Source organism: Symphalangus syndactylus, chromosome 8 (genome assembly GCF_028878055.3).
Source record: "Symphalangus syndactylus isolate Jambi chromosome 8, NHGRI_mSymSyn1-v2.1_pri, whole genome shotgun sequence".
Taxonomy (NCBI): Eukaryota; Metazoa; Chordata; class Mammalia; order Primates; family Hylobatidae; genus Symphalangus; species Symphalangus syndactylus.
The window spans coordinates 14,978,178-14,996,645 of record NC_072430.2 but is presented as its reverse complement, the minus strand read 5'-3'; the positions used below and the strand labels follow the sequence as shown (position 1 = coordinate 14,996,645).

Genomic DNA, 18,468 nt, shown 5'->3' with positions numbered 1-18,468 from the left:
TGCCTCCCGGGTTCAAGCGATTCTTCTGCCTCAGCCTCCCGAGTAGCTGGGATTACAGGCACCCACCACCACGCCCGGCTAATTTTTGTATTTTTAGCAAGAGATGGCGTTTCACCATGTAGGCCAGGCTGGTCTCGAACCCCTGACCTCAGGTGATCCGCCCGCCTCGGCCTCCCAAAGCGCTGGGATTACCGGCGTGAGCCACCGCGCCCAGCCAACTCTGACATTCTTTGTCCTTTGTTTTTGGGACCTTCATTTTCCCCCATTTCTCCAGTGAACCTGCTCCAAAGCCCCTCCCTGGGTCTGGGCATCACTGGGAACCACTGTTTCCCGTCAGGCCCCACCTTTAATGTCCCTCCTTCCTTCCACAACTTCCTGTCTTTCCAGCTCTCCCGCCTGGGTTAATAAACAGGACATTTTTGTCCTGTCTCCAAGTGACATTCCACAGTTACCCACCAGTTGCGACCTTTGCCATGGTTTCTACCATCAACACACCCGCCCCTGGCTGTTCCTTCTGTTTCCTCAGACTCATGCCCCTCTCCCTGGCACATCACGGAGCTCCTGGAGGTGGGTCTTTGCCCCCAGGAAAGCTTGTCCAGCACTCTCACTAATAGAACCTGTGTGCAGATGACTCACGGAAGAGCCGGGCCAGGACTCAGCTCCAGGCCTGGATGCTGAGCCTCATGAGCTTCCCCCGCTCTCCAGCCCTCTTTGAGGGCTCGTTAGCCAGGTGACTATCACACCTTAAAGAACCCCAAGCTTCCCCACAACGGATCTGGCACTAAGTCCTGCCACTTCTGCCTCCTAAGTACCTCTTGAACCCAGCCACTTCCCTCCACCTTCATCACCCGCTTCCACACAACCGTCAGCTCACCTGGAAGGCCTCCGTAACCACCTAAGTGCTCCCTGCATCTGGTCTGGTCTGTCTCCAAACTGTAGTCAGGGTGAACTTTGAGAACACACACCTGGCCTTATCTATTCCCTCCTCCCCACCCTCCGCAAATCCTAGCTGACTTCCCATCCTTCTAGAAGGAAGACAGAGCTCTTTAGACCTGTGAGGCCCTGCAGGTCGCTGCTGCCTACCCATACAGCGCCAGTTCCCACTGTGCTCCTATTTCTGGGTCTGGCACGCTCCCCATGACTCGTCCCCATGAGGCTGTGCAAATGCTGTTCCCTCTGCCTGGAACACCATTCCCTCTGTTCTTCTCTAATTAATTTTTCACGGACCTTCTGCTCACACATTTTCTTAGGAACCCCACCTGCCTCCTACCAGGCCAGGTGTCCTGTCATGGAGAGATTCTCAGAATGTGGTGCCCTCTCCTTCAGAGTACAGACCACATGTGCTCCTCTGCTTCCTCTAGCCCTCCCACCCCAAGTTCTTCCACTCCTGCTTCACCGCCTTTTCTGTCCAGCCTCCTCCTCTTCCTTCCTCAACAACATATTTATTATTATTATTATTTTTTTGAGACAGAGTCTTGCTCTGTCGCCCAGGCTGGAGTGCCGTGGTGTGATCTCCCCTCATTACAAGCTCCGCCTCCCAGGTTCACGCCATTCTACTTCAGCCTCCCTAGTGTCTGGGACTACAGGCGCCCGCCACCACACCCGGCTAATTTTTTGTATTCTTTAAGTAGAGAAGGGGTTTCATAGTGTTAGCCAGGATGGTCTTGATCTCCTGACCTCGTGATCCGCCCGCCTTGGCCTCCCAAAGTGCTGGGATTAGAGGCGTAAGCCACAGCGCCTGGCCTCAACAACGTATTTCTAATAGATCACCAAGCCCTGCAGATTTAGCATCCTAAATATTTGTTGACCTCGTCCCACAGTGATGTTGCTGTTAGGGCAATCTGACCATTGTCCTCCTCCATTTGAAAGCTTTCAGTGTCCCTCAGTAAAGCTGGAGCATGGATTCTGGATCCAGGTGACCTGGATTCAGATCTTAGTTCAGCCACTGCCTGTGTGACCCAGGACAAGTCACTTACCCTTTCTGTGCATCCAGTTCAGTATCTGTAGCATGGACATGAACATGTCTTCTTCATAGAGTGGTTATGAAGCTTAAATGAGCCACTTCTGGTTTTGGAAATGGCAGCAGGCTAGCTACTTTGCATGCAGTTTCTTAATCTTCTCAACTCTGAAGTAGGTGGCTTTGGTCCCACTGTACAGATGAGAACACAGGCTCAGGAGAGGTAAGTCCTTTACTCAGGGTCACCCAGAGCAAGGGCCTCCAGGGCAGTTACACCCAGGTCTGGCTCATGATTTTTTTTTATCCTGATACACAGTCTCACCCGGGTGCAGTGGCTCACACCTGTAATCCCAGCACTTTCGGAGGCTGATGCAGGCCAATCAATTGAGGTCAGAAGTTTGAGACCAGCCTGGCCAACATGGTGAAACCCCATCTCTATGAAAAATACAAAAAAAATTTAGCTGGGTGTGGCAGCACACACCTGTAGTCCCAGCTACTGAGGAGGCTGAGGCAGGATAATTGCTTGAACTCAGGAGGCAGAGGCTGCAGTGAGCCGAGATTGCGCCACTGCACTCTAGCCTGCGCAACAGAGCGAGACTGTCTCCAAAAAAAAAAAAACAAAAAGAGAGAGTCTCGCTCTGTTGCCCAGGCTGGAGCACAGTGGCACAAACATGGTTCACTACACCATCAACCTCCTGGGCTCAAGTGATCCTTCTGCCTCAGCCTCCTGAAGAGCTGGGACCACAGGCATGTGCCACCACACCCAGCTAAATTTTATTTTTTTTTGTAGAGATGAGGTCTTGCCATATTACCCAGGCTGGTCTTGAACTCCTGGACTTAAGCAGTCCTCCCACTGTGGCCTCCCAAAGTGCTGGGATTACAGGTGTGAGCCACCACAACTGCCTTTGGCTCATACATTTTGATACATTGTTTTTTTTCATTTTCATTCAGTTCAAAATATTTTTAAAATTTCCTTTTCTTATTTCTTGACTCATGGGTTATTTATAAATGTTTCACTTAGTTTTCAAACAGTTGGAGGTTTTTCAGATTTTTTTTTGCTATTGATTTTTTTGTTTTTTTTTGAGACAGTCCCACTCTGTCGCCCAGGCTGGAGTGCAGTGGCGTGCTCTTGGCTCACTACAACCTCCGCCTCCCGGGTTCAAGCAATTCTCGTGCCTCAGTCTCCCAAATAGCTGGGATTACAGGCATGCGTCACCACACCTGGCTAATTTTTTTGTATTTATAGTAGAGATGGGCTTTCACCATGTTCACCAGTCTGGTCTCAAACTCCTGGCCTCAAGTGATCTGCCCGCCTGGGCCTCGCAAAATCCTGGGATTACAGGAGTGAGCCACCATGCTATTATTGATTTCTAATATTTAATTGTGGTCAGAGAACATACTTTGCATGATTTGAATCCTTTTAAACTTATTGAGCCTTGTTTAATGGCCCAGAATATGGTCTATTTTGTTTAAATGTTCTTTTTGAAAAATAATTATGCCAAGAGAAAGATGCCAGTCAGTCATTTATATAAAATCTTAGAAAATGCAAACTATAGTGGCAGAAAGCAGATCACTGGTTGCCTGTAGGAGGTGGGGCAGACAGGGGCAGGAGGGAAGGATCACAGGGACCAGAGGGAACTTTTGGATGATGAATCTTCATTATTTTGATTGTAGTGATGGTTTCCTAGGTATATACATATGTTGAAATACATCCAATTGTACTTTAAACATGTGCAGTTTATTGTTGTTTTTATTTTTTTGAGACAGGGTCTGTCACTCAGGCTGGAGTGCAGTGGCAAAATCTCGGCTCACTGCAACCTCTGCCTCTTCAGTTCAAGTAACTCTCATGCTTCAGCCACCTGAGTAGCTGGGACGCGTATGCCACCATGCCCAGCTAATTTTTGCTTTTTAGTAGAGACATGGTTTCACCAAGTTGCCCAAGCTGGTCTTGAACTCCTGGCCTCATGTGATCTGCCTGCCTCAGCCTCCCAAAGTGCTGGGATTACAGGTGTGAGCCACCGTGCCCAGCCAAGAGCTGTTTTTAAATAATCAATGTTTAGCAAACCTTGTAGAAAGTTGAAGAAATGTTGAAGATCAAGATATAGTTATATAGGAAAATTAAGTGGTTCATACTTAGGAAAGAAAAATTGTAAATCAGTGTAGTGTGGGAAAAGTAAATTTAAAAATATATATATACTTGAAAAAAAAAAGGCTGGGTACAGTGGCTCACGCCTGTAATCCCAGCACTTTGGGAGGCCGAGGCAGGCAGATCACAACATCAAGAGATCGAGACCATCCTGGCCAACATGGTGAAATGCCGTCTCTACTAAAAATACAAAAATTAGCTGGGCGTGGTGGCATGTGCCTGTAATCCCAGCTACTCGGGAGGCTGAGGCAGGAGAATCGCTTAAACCCGAGAGCACGTCACTGCACTCCAGCCTGATGACAGAGCAAGACTCCATCTCAAAGAAAAAAAAAAAAAATATATATATATATATATATATATATATCAGTCATTTCTTGGAGACACAGTTTCCAAGAAAGATGGCATCAGTTAAAGCACAGGTCTGGAGCCGTTTTGTGAATTCTGGTCCTGCCACTCACTGGCTGTGTGACTCTGAGCAAGCTTCTCAGCCTCTCTGTGCTTTGGTCTAAATCTCTCTACAATAGGGGTGTGACCATAGAAGGGATGTGAAAGGGCCGGGCGCAGTGGCTCATGCCTGTAATCCCAGCATTTTGGGAGGCCGAGGCAAGCGGATCACCTGAGGTCAGGAGTTAGAGACCAGCCTGGCCAACGTGGTGAAACCCCATCTCTACTAAAAATACAAAGAATTAGCCAGGCATGGTGGCGTGCGCCTGTAATCCCAGCTACTCAGGAAGCTGAGGCAGGAGAATCACTTGAACCTGAGGGGGAGGAGGTTGCAGTGAGCCAAGATTGTGCCAGGGCACTCCAGCCTGAGAGACACAGCAAGACTCTCTCAAAAAAGAAAAAAGAAGGAACGTGGGAGGATCCTGGGAGCAGGTGCTGGCCATTTATGTTTCAGAGTTGACCCTAAAGTGGATTTCCACAGAGCAAACCAGTTTTTCCATTGAGTAACTATAAAATTGGGATACTTCAGTACCAAAACTTCAGCAAGCAGGTTTCAACCCATCCTTCAAAGGCCGGCTTGGGGTTGGTCACTTCTTGAATTCACCACATGCTCCCGCCTGGAAGCCGGCAAACTCTTCTTCCCCTCCCCTCCCACTGTTGGCAGCACTGAGTGCGGCTGGAAAAAAATGTCTGGCCACGTTGATAAGCCAGAAATGGAGTCTTACTGTTCATTATTTGTCTGTTCACCATTCAGTTCATATCCGTTTACCAAAAGCCCGTGTCCAGGCCTTGGGTCAAAGTGGGAGCAAAACTGCGTCCTCACCATTGTGGTTGAGGCAGGCATAAAGCCCCCACCACCTAAAAATGTGGACTTAGAAACTCTTGAAGAGTGCTGGGATGGTGAGGGGCACCCCATGCACTGAGGAGGGCAGGTGCTGGCTGCGGGGAGGGAGTGTGGGGAAGGGCATGCAGGAGAGGGAGGGAACAGAGTTTGCAAGAGCCCTGAGGGTCTGCGGTGAAATATAGAAGGAATACTAGGAGTTAGCCAGGGAACAGTGAGAAGGCAAGAATTAAAAAGAAAATGGAGGCCGGGCGCGGTGGCTCACGCCTGTAATCCCAGCACTTTGGGAGGCCGAGGCGGGCGGATCACGAGGTCAGGAGATCGAAACCATCCTGGCTAACACGGTGAAACCTTGTCTCTACTGAAAATACAAAAAATTAGCTGGGCGCGGGAGCAGGCGCCTGTAGTCCCAGCTACTTGGGAGGCTGAGGCAGGAGAATGGCGCGAACCCGGCAGGCGGAGCTTGCAGTGAGCCGAGATCGAGCCACTGCACTCTAGCCTGGCGGACAGAGCCAGACACCATCTCAAAAAAAAAAAAAAAAAAGAAAAGAAAATGGAGGCTGGAAAATTCCTTCAGTGCAGTGGGTAGGGAGACACAGAGCCCCTTTTGGGGCAGGGGTTGGCCACTGGAGCTGAAGTCAGAGGTAGGCAGGGGCCAAGGGACTGGAAACGTGGCCTGGAGATCATAGGAGGTGCTGTGGCATCTTCCCAGGAGCTGCAGTCTGACCCGCATCCACTCTGACCATGAGGTGTAGGAAGCACACTTCCAGTGAGACCTGAGGAGGGCCTGTCCCGGAAGAGTTGGTGGGCGGAGCAGGGGCAAACTTGGGAGAGGTCAGGGGAATGAGTTAACAGGGTGAAGCACAGGAGCCCCAGAGGCTCCTGGATGGGTGAGGCTGTGCTCACCAGGGGAACATAGGGCTCAGGCAGATGATGGCAGGTGACCCTTGCCAGTGGTTCAGTATCACCTTTGTTGGACCAGTGTCTGCTGCGCATCCACATGGATGGGCCTCCAGTGAACAGGATGCTGGGAACATGAGCAGGAATGTGGTAGAAGGGATGTATTGGGAAGGAAGGGATGTACTGGGAAGGAAGGGATGTATTGGGAAGGAAGGGATGTACTGGGAAGGAAGGGAATGGGATAGGCATGGATGGGCACAAAGATGGTTCCCAGGATGGCAGTCTCAGTAGGGCCGGAAAGCGTGGGATCTCAGAGGAATAGAGGCCTGGGGGACAGGAGGCTGTTGCCTGTAAGGGGGTCCAGTCCTGGGGGTGCTTGGGTGTGGGAGCACCTGTGGGAGAGGGGTGGCAGGACTCTTCCCTATCACCCCTCACCTTCAGGCCTCCCTAGCCTCCCTCCTGCGGAAGCCTCAGTCTGCATCCCCTGGCATCTGCTCTGAGTCAGGCAGGGGACAGGTGTGCGTGAACCCCTCTGAGTAAAGCACAAAGAACTGACAGAGCAGAGGCAGCTGCCTCGGGAGCTTATGTTCTAGTCGGGGAGGGACAGGCCAGAAACATACAAACAAGTGGGATGCCTTCTGGCATGCTCCTGTCTCCTAGCAGAACCAGGGGTCCTGGAAACGAATTTGAACTCCTTCCCCAAAGTACTGCCATTTTCCCTTGAACTCACCTTCAAATCTTCTGAGTCATCTTTGACTCATCTCTTGCCTTCAGCCCCCACATTCTGACAGCTGACAAGTCTGGCGGATTTTTCCTTTAAAACGTTCTTTCTCTCTATGCTTAGGGTCCTGCCCTGATCCAGGCCCTCAGGGCCCCACACCATTTCCACTTCCAGCTGGCTCTTGCTGGGTTTATCTGTTCTACATTCCCGTTTTCATCTGCCCACTTCCCAGTGCAGAAAACCCCCGGGCTCCCAGGATGCTGAGCCTGTAGTCCCTCTCTTGGTATTCAAACCCCAGGGCCTGGCTGACACCGCCTCTGCCTGCTCACTGCTGGCACATCAACACACACCTTCCTTGGGAGGCCCCATCCTGTGCCCATCTCCATGCCTGACCTTGATGCTCTCAGACCTGGAATGCTGGGCACCCACATGTCACCAAGGCATCTCCAGCCCTGCCCACAACCCAGCTGAGTTCCCCGAGGCAGCTTAATGGGGCACCATGGTCAGCTCTGACCAGGGGACCTGGTGATTTAAGAATATGGCAGATAAATAGATATGGAGAGAGGCAAACAGAACACGAAAGGGGGGTGGGGGTGGGGGGTGCACCAAGAATATGTGGCTGCATCGTTTTCTGGTTTTGTTCCAGCCTCACCTCCTCCTCCTCTGAGTTCACAGCAGCTCCATTCTCTCGCAACTCCCTCCAGCCTCCAGGGGCAGCAGATCCTGCTAAGTGCACTCAGAGCTCCTCAGATTCAACATTACAGCATTCCCTTTCATTCACTCAGATTACTGCAGCAGCCCAAGGGTCTACGGTCTGCCCCTGATCATCGCTCCATGCTGGGTTGTTCTCCAAATGCACCTGGAACCTCTTGTGATGCCCTTCTCCAGGCAAACACGTGTCTGCCGAGCTTGGCTTAGAAATCACCTGCTCTGGCCAAATTCACTCTGGGTGCCTCCTTCACAGCTCTTAGTCCCTGGTGTGAATTGAAATTAGACTCTGTCTTTCTCATCTCAAGACACGGCACATGGCACGCAGCCATCTATGTGTGCTGAATGGATAACTGAATTGCTTTCCAGCGGGACCAAATGGGAACCCTTCATCCAAAGGCTGTGATTAACCTTTGGCGCCACCTACTGGCCAGCTAATTGGTTGTATATGGGGCCTCCAGTTGGAAATGGCTTTGAAGTTTAGGAATTTCATTTTTTCGTTATTCCCTGTGTATGGGAGAATCAGCAAAGTGAGAATTATGTGACCTCCAGTCTAGATCACCATCATTAATATTTCACCCTGAAAAGTTCATGGCAAAGCTTCTAGACTTTCATGGAGTGGGAATGAAACTGTAAGAGAAGAAAGCAATTTTTTTTTTTCGAGACAGAGTCTCACTGTCGCCCAGGCTGGAGTGCAGTGGCGCGATCTCGGCTCACTGCAACCTCCACCTCCTGGGTTCAAGTGATTCTCTGCCTCAGCCTCCCGAATAGCTGAGATTATAGGCGCCCACCACCACGCCTTGCTAATTTTGTATTTTTAGTAGAGACGGGGTTTCTCCATATTGGCCAGGCTGGTCTCGATCTCCTGACTTCAGATACTCCGCCCGCCTCGGCCTCCCAAAGTGCTGGGATTACAGGTATGAGCCACCGCGCCCAGCAAAAGCAATTTTTTTTTTAAAGAAGAAAGAATGGAGGGTTAAAAAAAAAAAAGCAAAATTTGAAGCAAGCTGAGTCTTAAGGTAGAGAGAGCCAGGGATTGTGGACAGCCCTCCCTGCTCCTCCCCAAAACCTCCCAGGATCTCCCTTGCGACTCTAGGGTGGTGGGCACAAACTTGGGGTGGGTGCAGGCTGGCTCTCCCCTCCACTGCTGCTCCTGTTCTGGTCTTGGCCAATGCAAGAGCAGAGGCCTTTGAGTCTCCCCAAGGGCAACCTCTGGTTCAGCCAGTGGAAGAACAGGCCTAGCTGGTCCGTCCAGTGCCCAGAGGACTTGTTTATCCTCAGATACCCCTTGAAACTAGAGGAGGAATAAGCAGATGTGATGTTCCTGCCTGGTAGGGGAGCTGATAGTTCCTTTGTCTACACTGAGCCAGGGGTCACCTGGCTGTCAGGAATTGCCTATGTGGCCAATTGACCAGGTAGTGGGTACCCTGATCAGGCCACCTTGTCACGAATGGGTTGTGAGTTTCAGTGCAGACTTCCTTATAGACTCTTGGGCTGGGCCTACAGGTCCTCTATAACCTGGTCCTGTCAGCTTCTGCCCTCATCTCCAAACCCTGCAATAAAAGGCCCTCCCACCCCGGCACCTGGCTAGTTGACACCTCTGCTCTCACGCTGTTCCTCTTCCCTGGAAAATGGCCACTCCTTTAGGAGCCAGATCAACATTATCCCTTCCGGATGCCTTCCCTCCTGCCACCTCCAGGGAGAGGGAGTGTTGGCTTCTTTATTCCTCCTTTACTGACCTGGGGGCAAGTCTCTTCTCTTTAAGCCTTGGGTTTGTTTTTCTTTTTTTTTTGTTTTTTAGGACAGAGTCTCGCTCTGTCTCCCAGGCTGGAGGGCAGTGGCCTGATCTTGGCTCACTACAACCTCCGCCTCCCAGGTTCAAGCTATTCTCCTGCCTCAGCCTCCCGAGTAGCTGGGACTACAGGCGTCTGCCAGCACGCCCGGCTAATTTTTATATTCTTAGTAGAGATGGGGTTTCACCATATTGGCCAGGCTGGTCTCCAACTCCTGACCTTGTGATCTGCCCACCTCGGCCTCCCAAAGTGCTGGGATTACAGGCATAAGCCACTGCGCCTGGCCTTTTTGTGTGTGTGTGTGACAAAGTCTATCTCTGTTGCCAGGCTGGAGTGCAGTGGCATGATCTCAGCTCACCACAACCTCTGACTCCCTGGTTCAAGTGATTCTCCTGCCTCAGCCTCCTGAGTAGCTGGGATTACAGGCATGTGCCACTATACCGCGCTAATTTTTATATTTTTAGTAGAGACAGGGTTTCACCATGTTAGCCAGATGGTCTCAATCTCCTGACTTCATGATCTCCCTGCCTTGGTCCCCCAAAGTGCTCTGTCGCCCAGGCTGGAGTGCAATGGCACGATCTTGGCTCACTGTAACCTCCGCCTCCTGGGTTCAAGTGATACAGTCCTTGAGCTGCTGCGCCTGGCCAAGCTTCAGTTTCGTTGTCTGTAAAATGAGGAGTAGGGATGGGACAGTTGGACCAGGTTCCATTTCTATCTTAATGTAGTTCTAAATTCTTTCACTAGAGGACAGAAAAGCTAGGGTAGAAGTGGATTATTAAGTAGAACTGAGCAAGAATGAGCTGAAACCTCCACACATTGCAGACACCCTGTACCTTCTCCACAGTTAGAGCAGCTAAGCATTATGCAAATGTTTTATAAACTGATGCGTCCCAGTCCCAATTAATATGTTGTGGCAAATCATAATGATAAGTTCATACTTCAAGTGGCTAATGGATATATAATAGCCGACTAAAAAAATTTCTAAGCTACTTCATAATGTATTATTCCAAGCAGCACTCCACAGCATACAGCATACTGCTTATAAATTGAAAACCTTTTCAACAGTTTTGTATTTCACTTAAAAATGCAGGAAAGGGTGGGCACGGTGGCTCAAGCCTGTAATCCCAGCACTTTGGGAGGCCGAGGCATGCAGATCACCTGAGGTCAAGAGTTCGAGAACAGCCTGACCAACATGGAGAAACCCCATCTCTACTAAAAATACAAAATTAGCCAGGTGTGGTGGCGCATGCCTGTAATCCCAGCTACTCGGGAGGCTGAGGCAGGAGAATCACTTGAATCTGGGAGGCAGAGGTTGCGGTGAGCCGAGATCGCACCATTGCACTCCAGCCTGGGCAACAAGAGCAGAACTCCGTCTCAAAAAAAAAAAAAAAAAGAAAAGAAAAGAAAAAAAATGCAGGAGAGAGAACTCCTTAACATTGCATTTCAGTCAACATTCAATCTTGTTTCCCACATTAAAACAGCTAGCTAATTAAATGTGACACATGTGTTTAGGGCTGGTGAAGAACACTCTGCTTTACGAAGGCCAGTGGCTGATGTTCTTACTGAGTGAGAAGGTGGACACTTCTTGCTTGCTTCTGTTTCCCAAGTGTCAGCCCGTTAGTGCTACTGCCCAGCGGTGGGTTTCCTGATGTCCCTCCGTTCTCACAGGGACCCTGGGTTTCCTGTCATTAGTGGTATCTCTTCTAAATTCTGTTTTAAAATTCCAAAAATAAAATTATAATGTAGGCTGGGCACGGTGATTCACGTCTGTAATCCCAGCACTTTGGGAGGCCAAGTTGGGTGGATAGCTTGAGTCCGGGAGCTCAAGACCAGCCTGGGTGATATAGGGAAATCTCATCTTTACAAAAAATACAAAAATTAGCCAGGCAGTGGTGGCATGCGCCTGTGGTCCCAGCTAATTGGGAGGCTGAGCGGGGAGGATAGCTTGACCCAGGGAGGCAGAGGTTGCAGTGAGCTGAGATTGTGCCACAGCACTCCACCCTGGGTAACAGAGCAAGACTCTGTCTCGAAAACAAAAAAGAACTATAAATATTCAAAAAAATTATTATGTAAAAATTTTCTCTTTAAAACTGAACAGCTGGTAAATCTCCCAGTGCTTTTTGAGGAAGGATAGCAGTGTTAGGAGGGTCAGGCTCACAGTGAATTCTCTCAGGGCTTGGTTCTATCAGCTATTACTGGGCCACTGCAATCCAGCCTGGGTGACAGAGTGAGACCCTGTTTCAAAAAAACAAAATTTCCAGTCTGGTTTTTTTTTTTTTTGAGATGGAGTTTCACTCTTGTTGCCCAGGCTAGAGTGCAATGGGACGATCTCAGCTGCCCACAACCTCTGCCTCCCGGGTTCAAGTGATTCTCCTGCCTCAGCATCCCGAGTAGTTGGGATTACAGGCATGCACCACCGTGCCCGGCTAATTTTGTATTTTTAGTAGAGACAGGGTTTCTCCATGTTGGTCAGGCTGGTCTCAAACTCCCAACCTCAGGTGATCTGCCCGCCTGGGCCTCCCAAACTGCTGGGATTACAGGCGTGAGCCACCATGCCCAGCTCTGATTTTAATTTGCATTTCTTTGACTAGTAATCCTATATTTTCATTATTTACTGGCCATGAGTTTAAATTCCTGCTCTGCTATCACTCTATGTGACTTTGGAGAGACTACTTGACTTCCGTGTGCCTCAATTTCCTCATCTGTGAAGTTCCTCTCTAAAGAAACTGACCAGCTTCAAAGACGTATAAACTCTGACATGGCGGGACGGGCTCTAATGAAATTCCTGTATCCTTACCCACAAATCACAAAGCTTCTAGTCAGTATTTTAGTACCTCCCATTCTCGTTCAATAAATTACCACGTGCTGGACAGGGCCGGCTGGGGGCTGTGGCTCCAGAGATGCTTGAGGGAAGGTCAGTCACCACCTGTCCATCTGCTCCCAGCATTCAAAATTTGGTTCACTTCTCTCTCCTGCTGCTTTCTCCTCTCTCATTCTTTTGTCCTGTGGCCACATGAGATACACACATATATAACGTTCACTGCCGTATTAGCAGGGCTCCAGAAGGAACAGAGATGAATGCAAATGTTCCACCCACTGTGTCTAACCAGAGGCCAGAGCGACGTTCTAAGGCACTGAATGTGACTGTTCCTCCAATGCTCAGCCCCTTCCGTGGTTCACTGTGACCTTCAGGTCAAGTCCAAATTCCTCAGCATAGCCTGCCCAGGCCCCTCCAACACTCCCCCGTCATCTCTTGCCAGCACCACCCTCCTAGGGTTCACTCACTCCAAACCCCACTGCCTGCTTCTTCACGCCCCTCCTGCCCACATTCCTCCCCACTTTTGCTTATGCTGTCCTCCGTGAGTGGGTGCTCAAGGCGCAGCTCACAAGCCACCTCTTCTGGGAGCCCAAGGGATTAGATTGTCTTTCTCTTTTCTCCCACAGCACTTTGTCATATATGCACTATAGCCCTGTATTATCATGATTGTCACATGCACTCCAGGCAGGGAACTGGGACTCTCTTGGACATTGCCTGGGCCTGTAGTGGACCCTTAGTAGATGTCAATGCAGTGGATGGGTAGGCAGGGAATAAACAATAAAGAGAGTGACATTGTTTTAGCCTTCTGTGACTCCCACCACCGGTTGGTTGGATGGCTGGTTAACATTAGCTAGAAATGTTTAGGATAGTAATTTCAAACCTTAGTCCACTTACCAGTAGCCTAAGCAATATGAATGGCTGCAGATCCTCGTAGAGCTGTTGCCCTGCACCTTGGCTCCGTCTGGAGGCCAGTGACACGGTAACAGGGAATGCAGAGACGTGGAAGGGCTGTTTCCAGAGACAGAGTGGAGTGGTGGATCCAGACACCAACTGATGCCAGGGAAACACTTGGGCCTTTTCTTGGTACCAGTTAACAGGTGCCCTGCTGGGAATATAAACACAATCTTCTGGACTTCCAAACTAAACATAACAGAGATAGGGCGGCAGAGGATGAACTTGGACGGGCCCCAAGCAGGCACGCCCTAACTTCCTTAGACTTCCTCTGTGACTGTCAAATGGATTAAAATATGTGATATGTTCTCTTCCTGCAGGAAGGTCAACTTGGGAAATGGACCAGGGTCCCAGTAAGGAGCTGGGCTTCTCTGTGGATGCTGTATGGCCTAATTCCCCCACTCCAGCAGTGTTTCTCTGGGTGGCCAGGTGCTCTTGGACTGGGCTAGAGGGCCTGCAGCAAAAACTAGAACTTAGTTGTTATTATTCCAGGCTCCATTCAGACTTACCCTAATGACTCAACCAATTGCAGGAGAGCTGCACTGAAGGGTCTGAATTTCTGGTTGGGTTTCAAAGTTAGTGGCTAAGGGGAAAATTGAATCCAGGGGAAGTGTCCCCCTTGAAAGCCCCTTAGGAAAGTAAGCTAAATGCATCAATGACACGAGTTCCCTGTAAGTCACAGACTTCCACACTCTGTATGAAGAAGAGGCTCTGCCACGCACATGACTTGTGAGAGTTTCTCATCAAATGGGAATAATAATGTCTACTTCCTATGATTATTCTAGAGACTAAATTTAGATAAAATATGGGGAAATATAGTACATAATAAGCACTCAAGGCTGGGAGTGGTGGCTCACGCCTGTAATCCCAACACTTTGGAGGCCAAGGGGAGTGAATTGCTTAAGCCCAGGAGTTTGAGTCTAGCCTGGGCAACATAGTAAGACCCCCCAAAAAAGAAACAAAATAAAAAGAAGTGGGGGGCCAGGTGCAGTGACTCACACTTGTAATCCCAGCACTTTGGGAGGCCAAGGTGGGCAGATGACCTGAGGTCAGGAGTTTGAGACCAGCCTGGCCAACATGGTAAAACTCCATCCCTACTGAAAATACAAAAAAATTAGCTAGGCATGGTGGCACATGCCTGTAATCCCACCTACTCAGGAGGCTGAGGCACAAGAATCACTTGAACCCAGGAGACAGAGGTTGCAGTGGGCCAAGATGGTGCCAATATACTCCAGCCTGGGCAGCAGAGTGAGACTCAGTCTCAAAAAAAAAAAAAAAACAGAAGTGGGAGTTGATTTTTTTTTTTTTTTTCCAGACAGGGTCTCGGTTCTAGTGCAGTGGCATGATCATGACTCACTGCAGCCTCAACCTGCTGGGCTTAAGTGAGCCTCCTACCTCTGCTTCTCGAATAGCTGGGACTACAGCCGCACATTACCATGTCCGGCTAATTTTAAGAAAAATGTTTTGTGGAGGCCAGGTGCATTGGTTCATGCCATAATCCCAGTATTTTGGAAGGCTGAAGCAGATGGATTGCTTGAGTCCAGGAGTTCGAGATGAGCCTGGGCAACATGGCAAAACCCTATCTCAGCTGGGTGTGGTGGCTCACACCTGTAATCCCAGTACGTTGGGAGGCCGAGGTGGGTGGATCACCTGAGGTCAGGAGCTCGAGACCAGTCTGGCCAACATGGTGAAACCCTGTCTTTACTAAAATACAAAAAATTAGGTCGGGCGCGGTGGCTCACGCCTGTAATCCCAGCACTTGTGGAGGCCGAGGAGGGTGGATCGCGAGGTCAGGAGATCGAGACCACGGTGAAACCCTGTCTCTACTAAAAATACAAAAAATTAGCCAGGCGCGGTGGCAGGCGCCTGTAGTCCCAGCTACTCCGGAGGCTGAGGCAGGAGAATGGCATGAACTCGGGAGGCAGAGCTTGCAGTGAGCCAAGATCGTGCCACTGCACTCCAGCCTGGGTGACAGAGCAAGACTCTGTCTCAAAAAAAAAAAAAAAATTAGCCAGGTGTGGTGGTGGATGCCTGTAATCCCAGATACTTGAGAGGCAGAGGCAGAAGAATTGCTTGAACCTAGGAGGCAAAGGTTGCAGTGAGCCAAGATCGCACCATTGCACTCCAGCCTGGGCAACAAGAGCAAAACTCCATCTCAAAACAAAAACAAAAACAAAAACCCATCTCTACCAAAAAATAAAAAATTAGCCAGGTGTGGTGGTGTGCGCCTGTAGTCTCAGCTAGTTGGGAGGCTGAGGGAGGAGAATTGCTTGAACCCGGGAGGTGGAGATTGCAGTGAGCTGAGTTTGGATTACGGGAGGCGGAGGTTGCAGTGAGTTGAGACTGCACCACTGCACCCCGTCCTGGGTGACAGATTGAAATTCTGTCTCAAAAAAAAGAAACTGTTTTTTTTTTTTTTTTTGAGACGAAGTCTGGTTCTGTCCCCCAGGCTAGAGTGCGGTGGCGCGATCTCGGCTCACTGCAAGCTCCGCCTCCCGGGTTCACGCCATTCTCCTGCCTCAGCCTCCCGAGTAGCTGGGACTACAGGCGACCGCCAACACGCCCGGCTAATTTTTTTGTATTTTTAGTAGAGACGGGGTTTCACCGTGTTAGCCAGGATGGTCTCGATCTCCTGACCTCGTGATCCGCCCGCCTCGGCCTCCCAAAGTGCTGGGATTACAGGCTTGAGCCACCGCGCCTGGCCAAAAAAAAGAAACTGTTAATGTGGGTTTGATACTTGGATGAATCTCATCAGCAGCCTTGTTCCAAACAACCTCTTAGGAGCCAATGATACTGATCATGAATGGAGTTGTTTTTTAAAAAAATTATAGATATATAACAGTTCACATATTTTTGGGGTACATGTGATATATTTTTTTTGAGACAGAGTCTCATTCACTCTGTTGCCCAGGCTGGAGTGCAACGGCACGATCTTGGCTCATTGCAACCTCTTCCTCCTGGATGCAAGCGATTCTCCTGCCTCAGCCTCCCGAGTAGCTGGGATTACAGGCATGCGCCACCACGCCCAGCTAATTTTTTTTGTATTTTTAGTAGAGATGGGGTTTCCCCATGTTGGCCAGGCTGGTCTCAAACTCCTCACCTCAAGTGATCTACCTACCTCAGCCTCCCAAAGTGCTGGGACTACAGGTGTGAGCCACTACGTCCGGCCTACACGTGATATTTTGATGCATGTATGTAATGTGCAATGATCAAATCAGGGTAATTGGGATATCCATCTCCTCAAACATTTTTCTTTGTGCTGAGAACACTACAGTTCCTGTCTTGTAACTATTTTGAGACATATAAATTATTAACTGATTTCTCTACTGTACTCTTGAATACTAGAACTTATTCCTTCTAACTGTATTTTTATATCCATTAACCAACTTCGACTCATCTTTCCCTCTCCTTTCCCTTTCCAGCCTCTGATAACCATCATTCTACTCTCTACCTCTTTTTTAGCTCCCTCATATGAGTGAGAACATGTGGTATTTGTCTTCCTGTACCTGGCTTATTTCACTCAACATAATGACCTCCCATCCATCCATGTTGCTGCAAATGACAAGATTTCATTCTTGGCTTGGTGCAGTGGCTCACACCTGTAATCCCAGCACTTTGGGAGGCCAAGGTGGGCAGATCACGAGGTCAGGAAATTGAGACCATACTGGCTAACATGGTGAAACCTTGTCTCTACTAAAAAAAAAAAAAAAAAAAAAAAAAATTAGCTGGGCGTGGTGGCACACCCCTGTAGTCCCAGCTACTCGGGAGGCTGAGGCAGGAGAATCGCTGGAACCCGGGAGGTGGAGGTTGCAGTGAGTGAGATCGTGCCACTTCACTCCAGCCTGGGCGACAGAATGAGAGTCTGTCTCAAAAAAAAAAAAACAAAAAAACAAAAAACTAAACTTCATTCAACAAACACTGATCTAGTTTACAATGTTTGCTAGGGCTGGGGATTCAAAGAACACCCAGTTCCTCATCTTGGGAGCTCACTGTTGGAAAGACGGATGCAAGAACAGGTACTTGTATACCCTGATGTAAAATAGCCTCAGGGAGTTATGGGGGCACAGTGAGGACGAGAAAAGGCTTCCCAAAGGCAAATGGCGCCTGAACTGAGTAGTAAGGAACAACCTGGGTCAGGGTGGAAGAAGGCATGCCAGATGGAGGGGACCGTGTGTGCAAAGGCACAAAGATGAGAATCAGCACGGTAGGTGCTAGCGGTGGCTAGAGCACAGCTGGTAGGCATGGAGCTATGCAGGGAAAGGGCTTGCAAGGGAGACAGTGCCTGCATCTGCAAGGTATGGGCTTGCCTGCCAGTGGGGAGTGTGTTCTCTGTCCACAGGGAAGGTCATTCATTCTGAGACTTGTGTTTTAGGTAGATCTTCATGGCTGTGTTTGGATTTGAGGGTCACAAGTCTGGACACATGGGGACAATTAGAAAGCTGCTGAGGCTGGGCATGGTGGCTAATGCCTGTAATCCTAGCACTTTGGGAGGGTGAGATAGGTAGATCACCTGAGGTCAAGAGTTCCAGACCAGCCTGGCCAACACGGTGAAATCCTGTCTCTACTAAAAATACAAAAATCAGCCGGGTGTGGTGGCATGCACATGCGCCTGTAATCCCAGCTGCTCGGGAGGCTGAGGCAGGAGAATTGCTTGAACCCGGGAGGCTGAGGTTGCAGTGAGCCAAGATGGTGCCACTGCACTCTAGCCTGGGCCACAGAGCGAGATTCCATCTCAAAAAAAAAAAAAAAAAAAAAAAAAAAAAGCTGTTGAAATGATTCAGGCAAAGGGCAAAGGAGGGGAGAGTTCCGTGAAAGTAGGTGCCTGCAGTGTGGTTCATTTACGTTTACATTGTGTATTGATAGAGCCTGGCTTTTCCAGTTCTTTGTTCAGAAACAGCTCTCTCAATCAATGGGTCTTGACCACTAAAAGCATCTGTCCAAAAAACTATTCATTTACTCCTGGAAGTTTTTCACTATTTTCATAACAATGGATATCAAAATCCATTTTTCGATCAAAGTATTTTGTTAGCTTTTGACTTTCAGTGAGCAGGGAAGAGCCATCATTTAATCAAGAACCCTTTGTTCTGTCAGCTAATATCAAGTAGGGAGCTTCTTTAAAAAGAAATCCTGATTATACAATCATGAATAATCATGATGAAGATGAAAAGAGGGAAGTAGTAATAGAAACC

General features: G+C 49.2%; 1 protein-coding gene across 2 annotated transcripts in view; it reads right to left on the bottom strand.

Moving 5' to 3' along the window:
• HSP90AA1 (heat shock protein 90 alpha family class A member 1) overlaps positions 1-18,468 on the bottom strand; it is a 56,347-nt gene that overhangs the window by 7,939 nt on the left and 29,940 nt on the right. Inside the window, exons 1-2 of one of the 2 annotated variants that reach the window (XM_063643831.1) lie at positions 7,662-8,067; positions 1,977-2,149 (exon numbers count right to left, since the gene is read on the bottom strand). Coding sequence is in view for 1 of the 2 variants with exons in the window: in XM_055288104.2 (XP_055144079.1) it covers positions 13,223-13,433 (211 nt within the window). In the remaining variant the exon portion in view is untranslated. Of the gene's footprint in view, positions 1-1,976; positions 2,150-7,661; positions 8,068-13,222; positions 13,434-18,468 lie in introns of those variants that run through there. The other variant, XM_055288104.2, reaches the window with a different exon arrangement.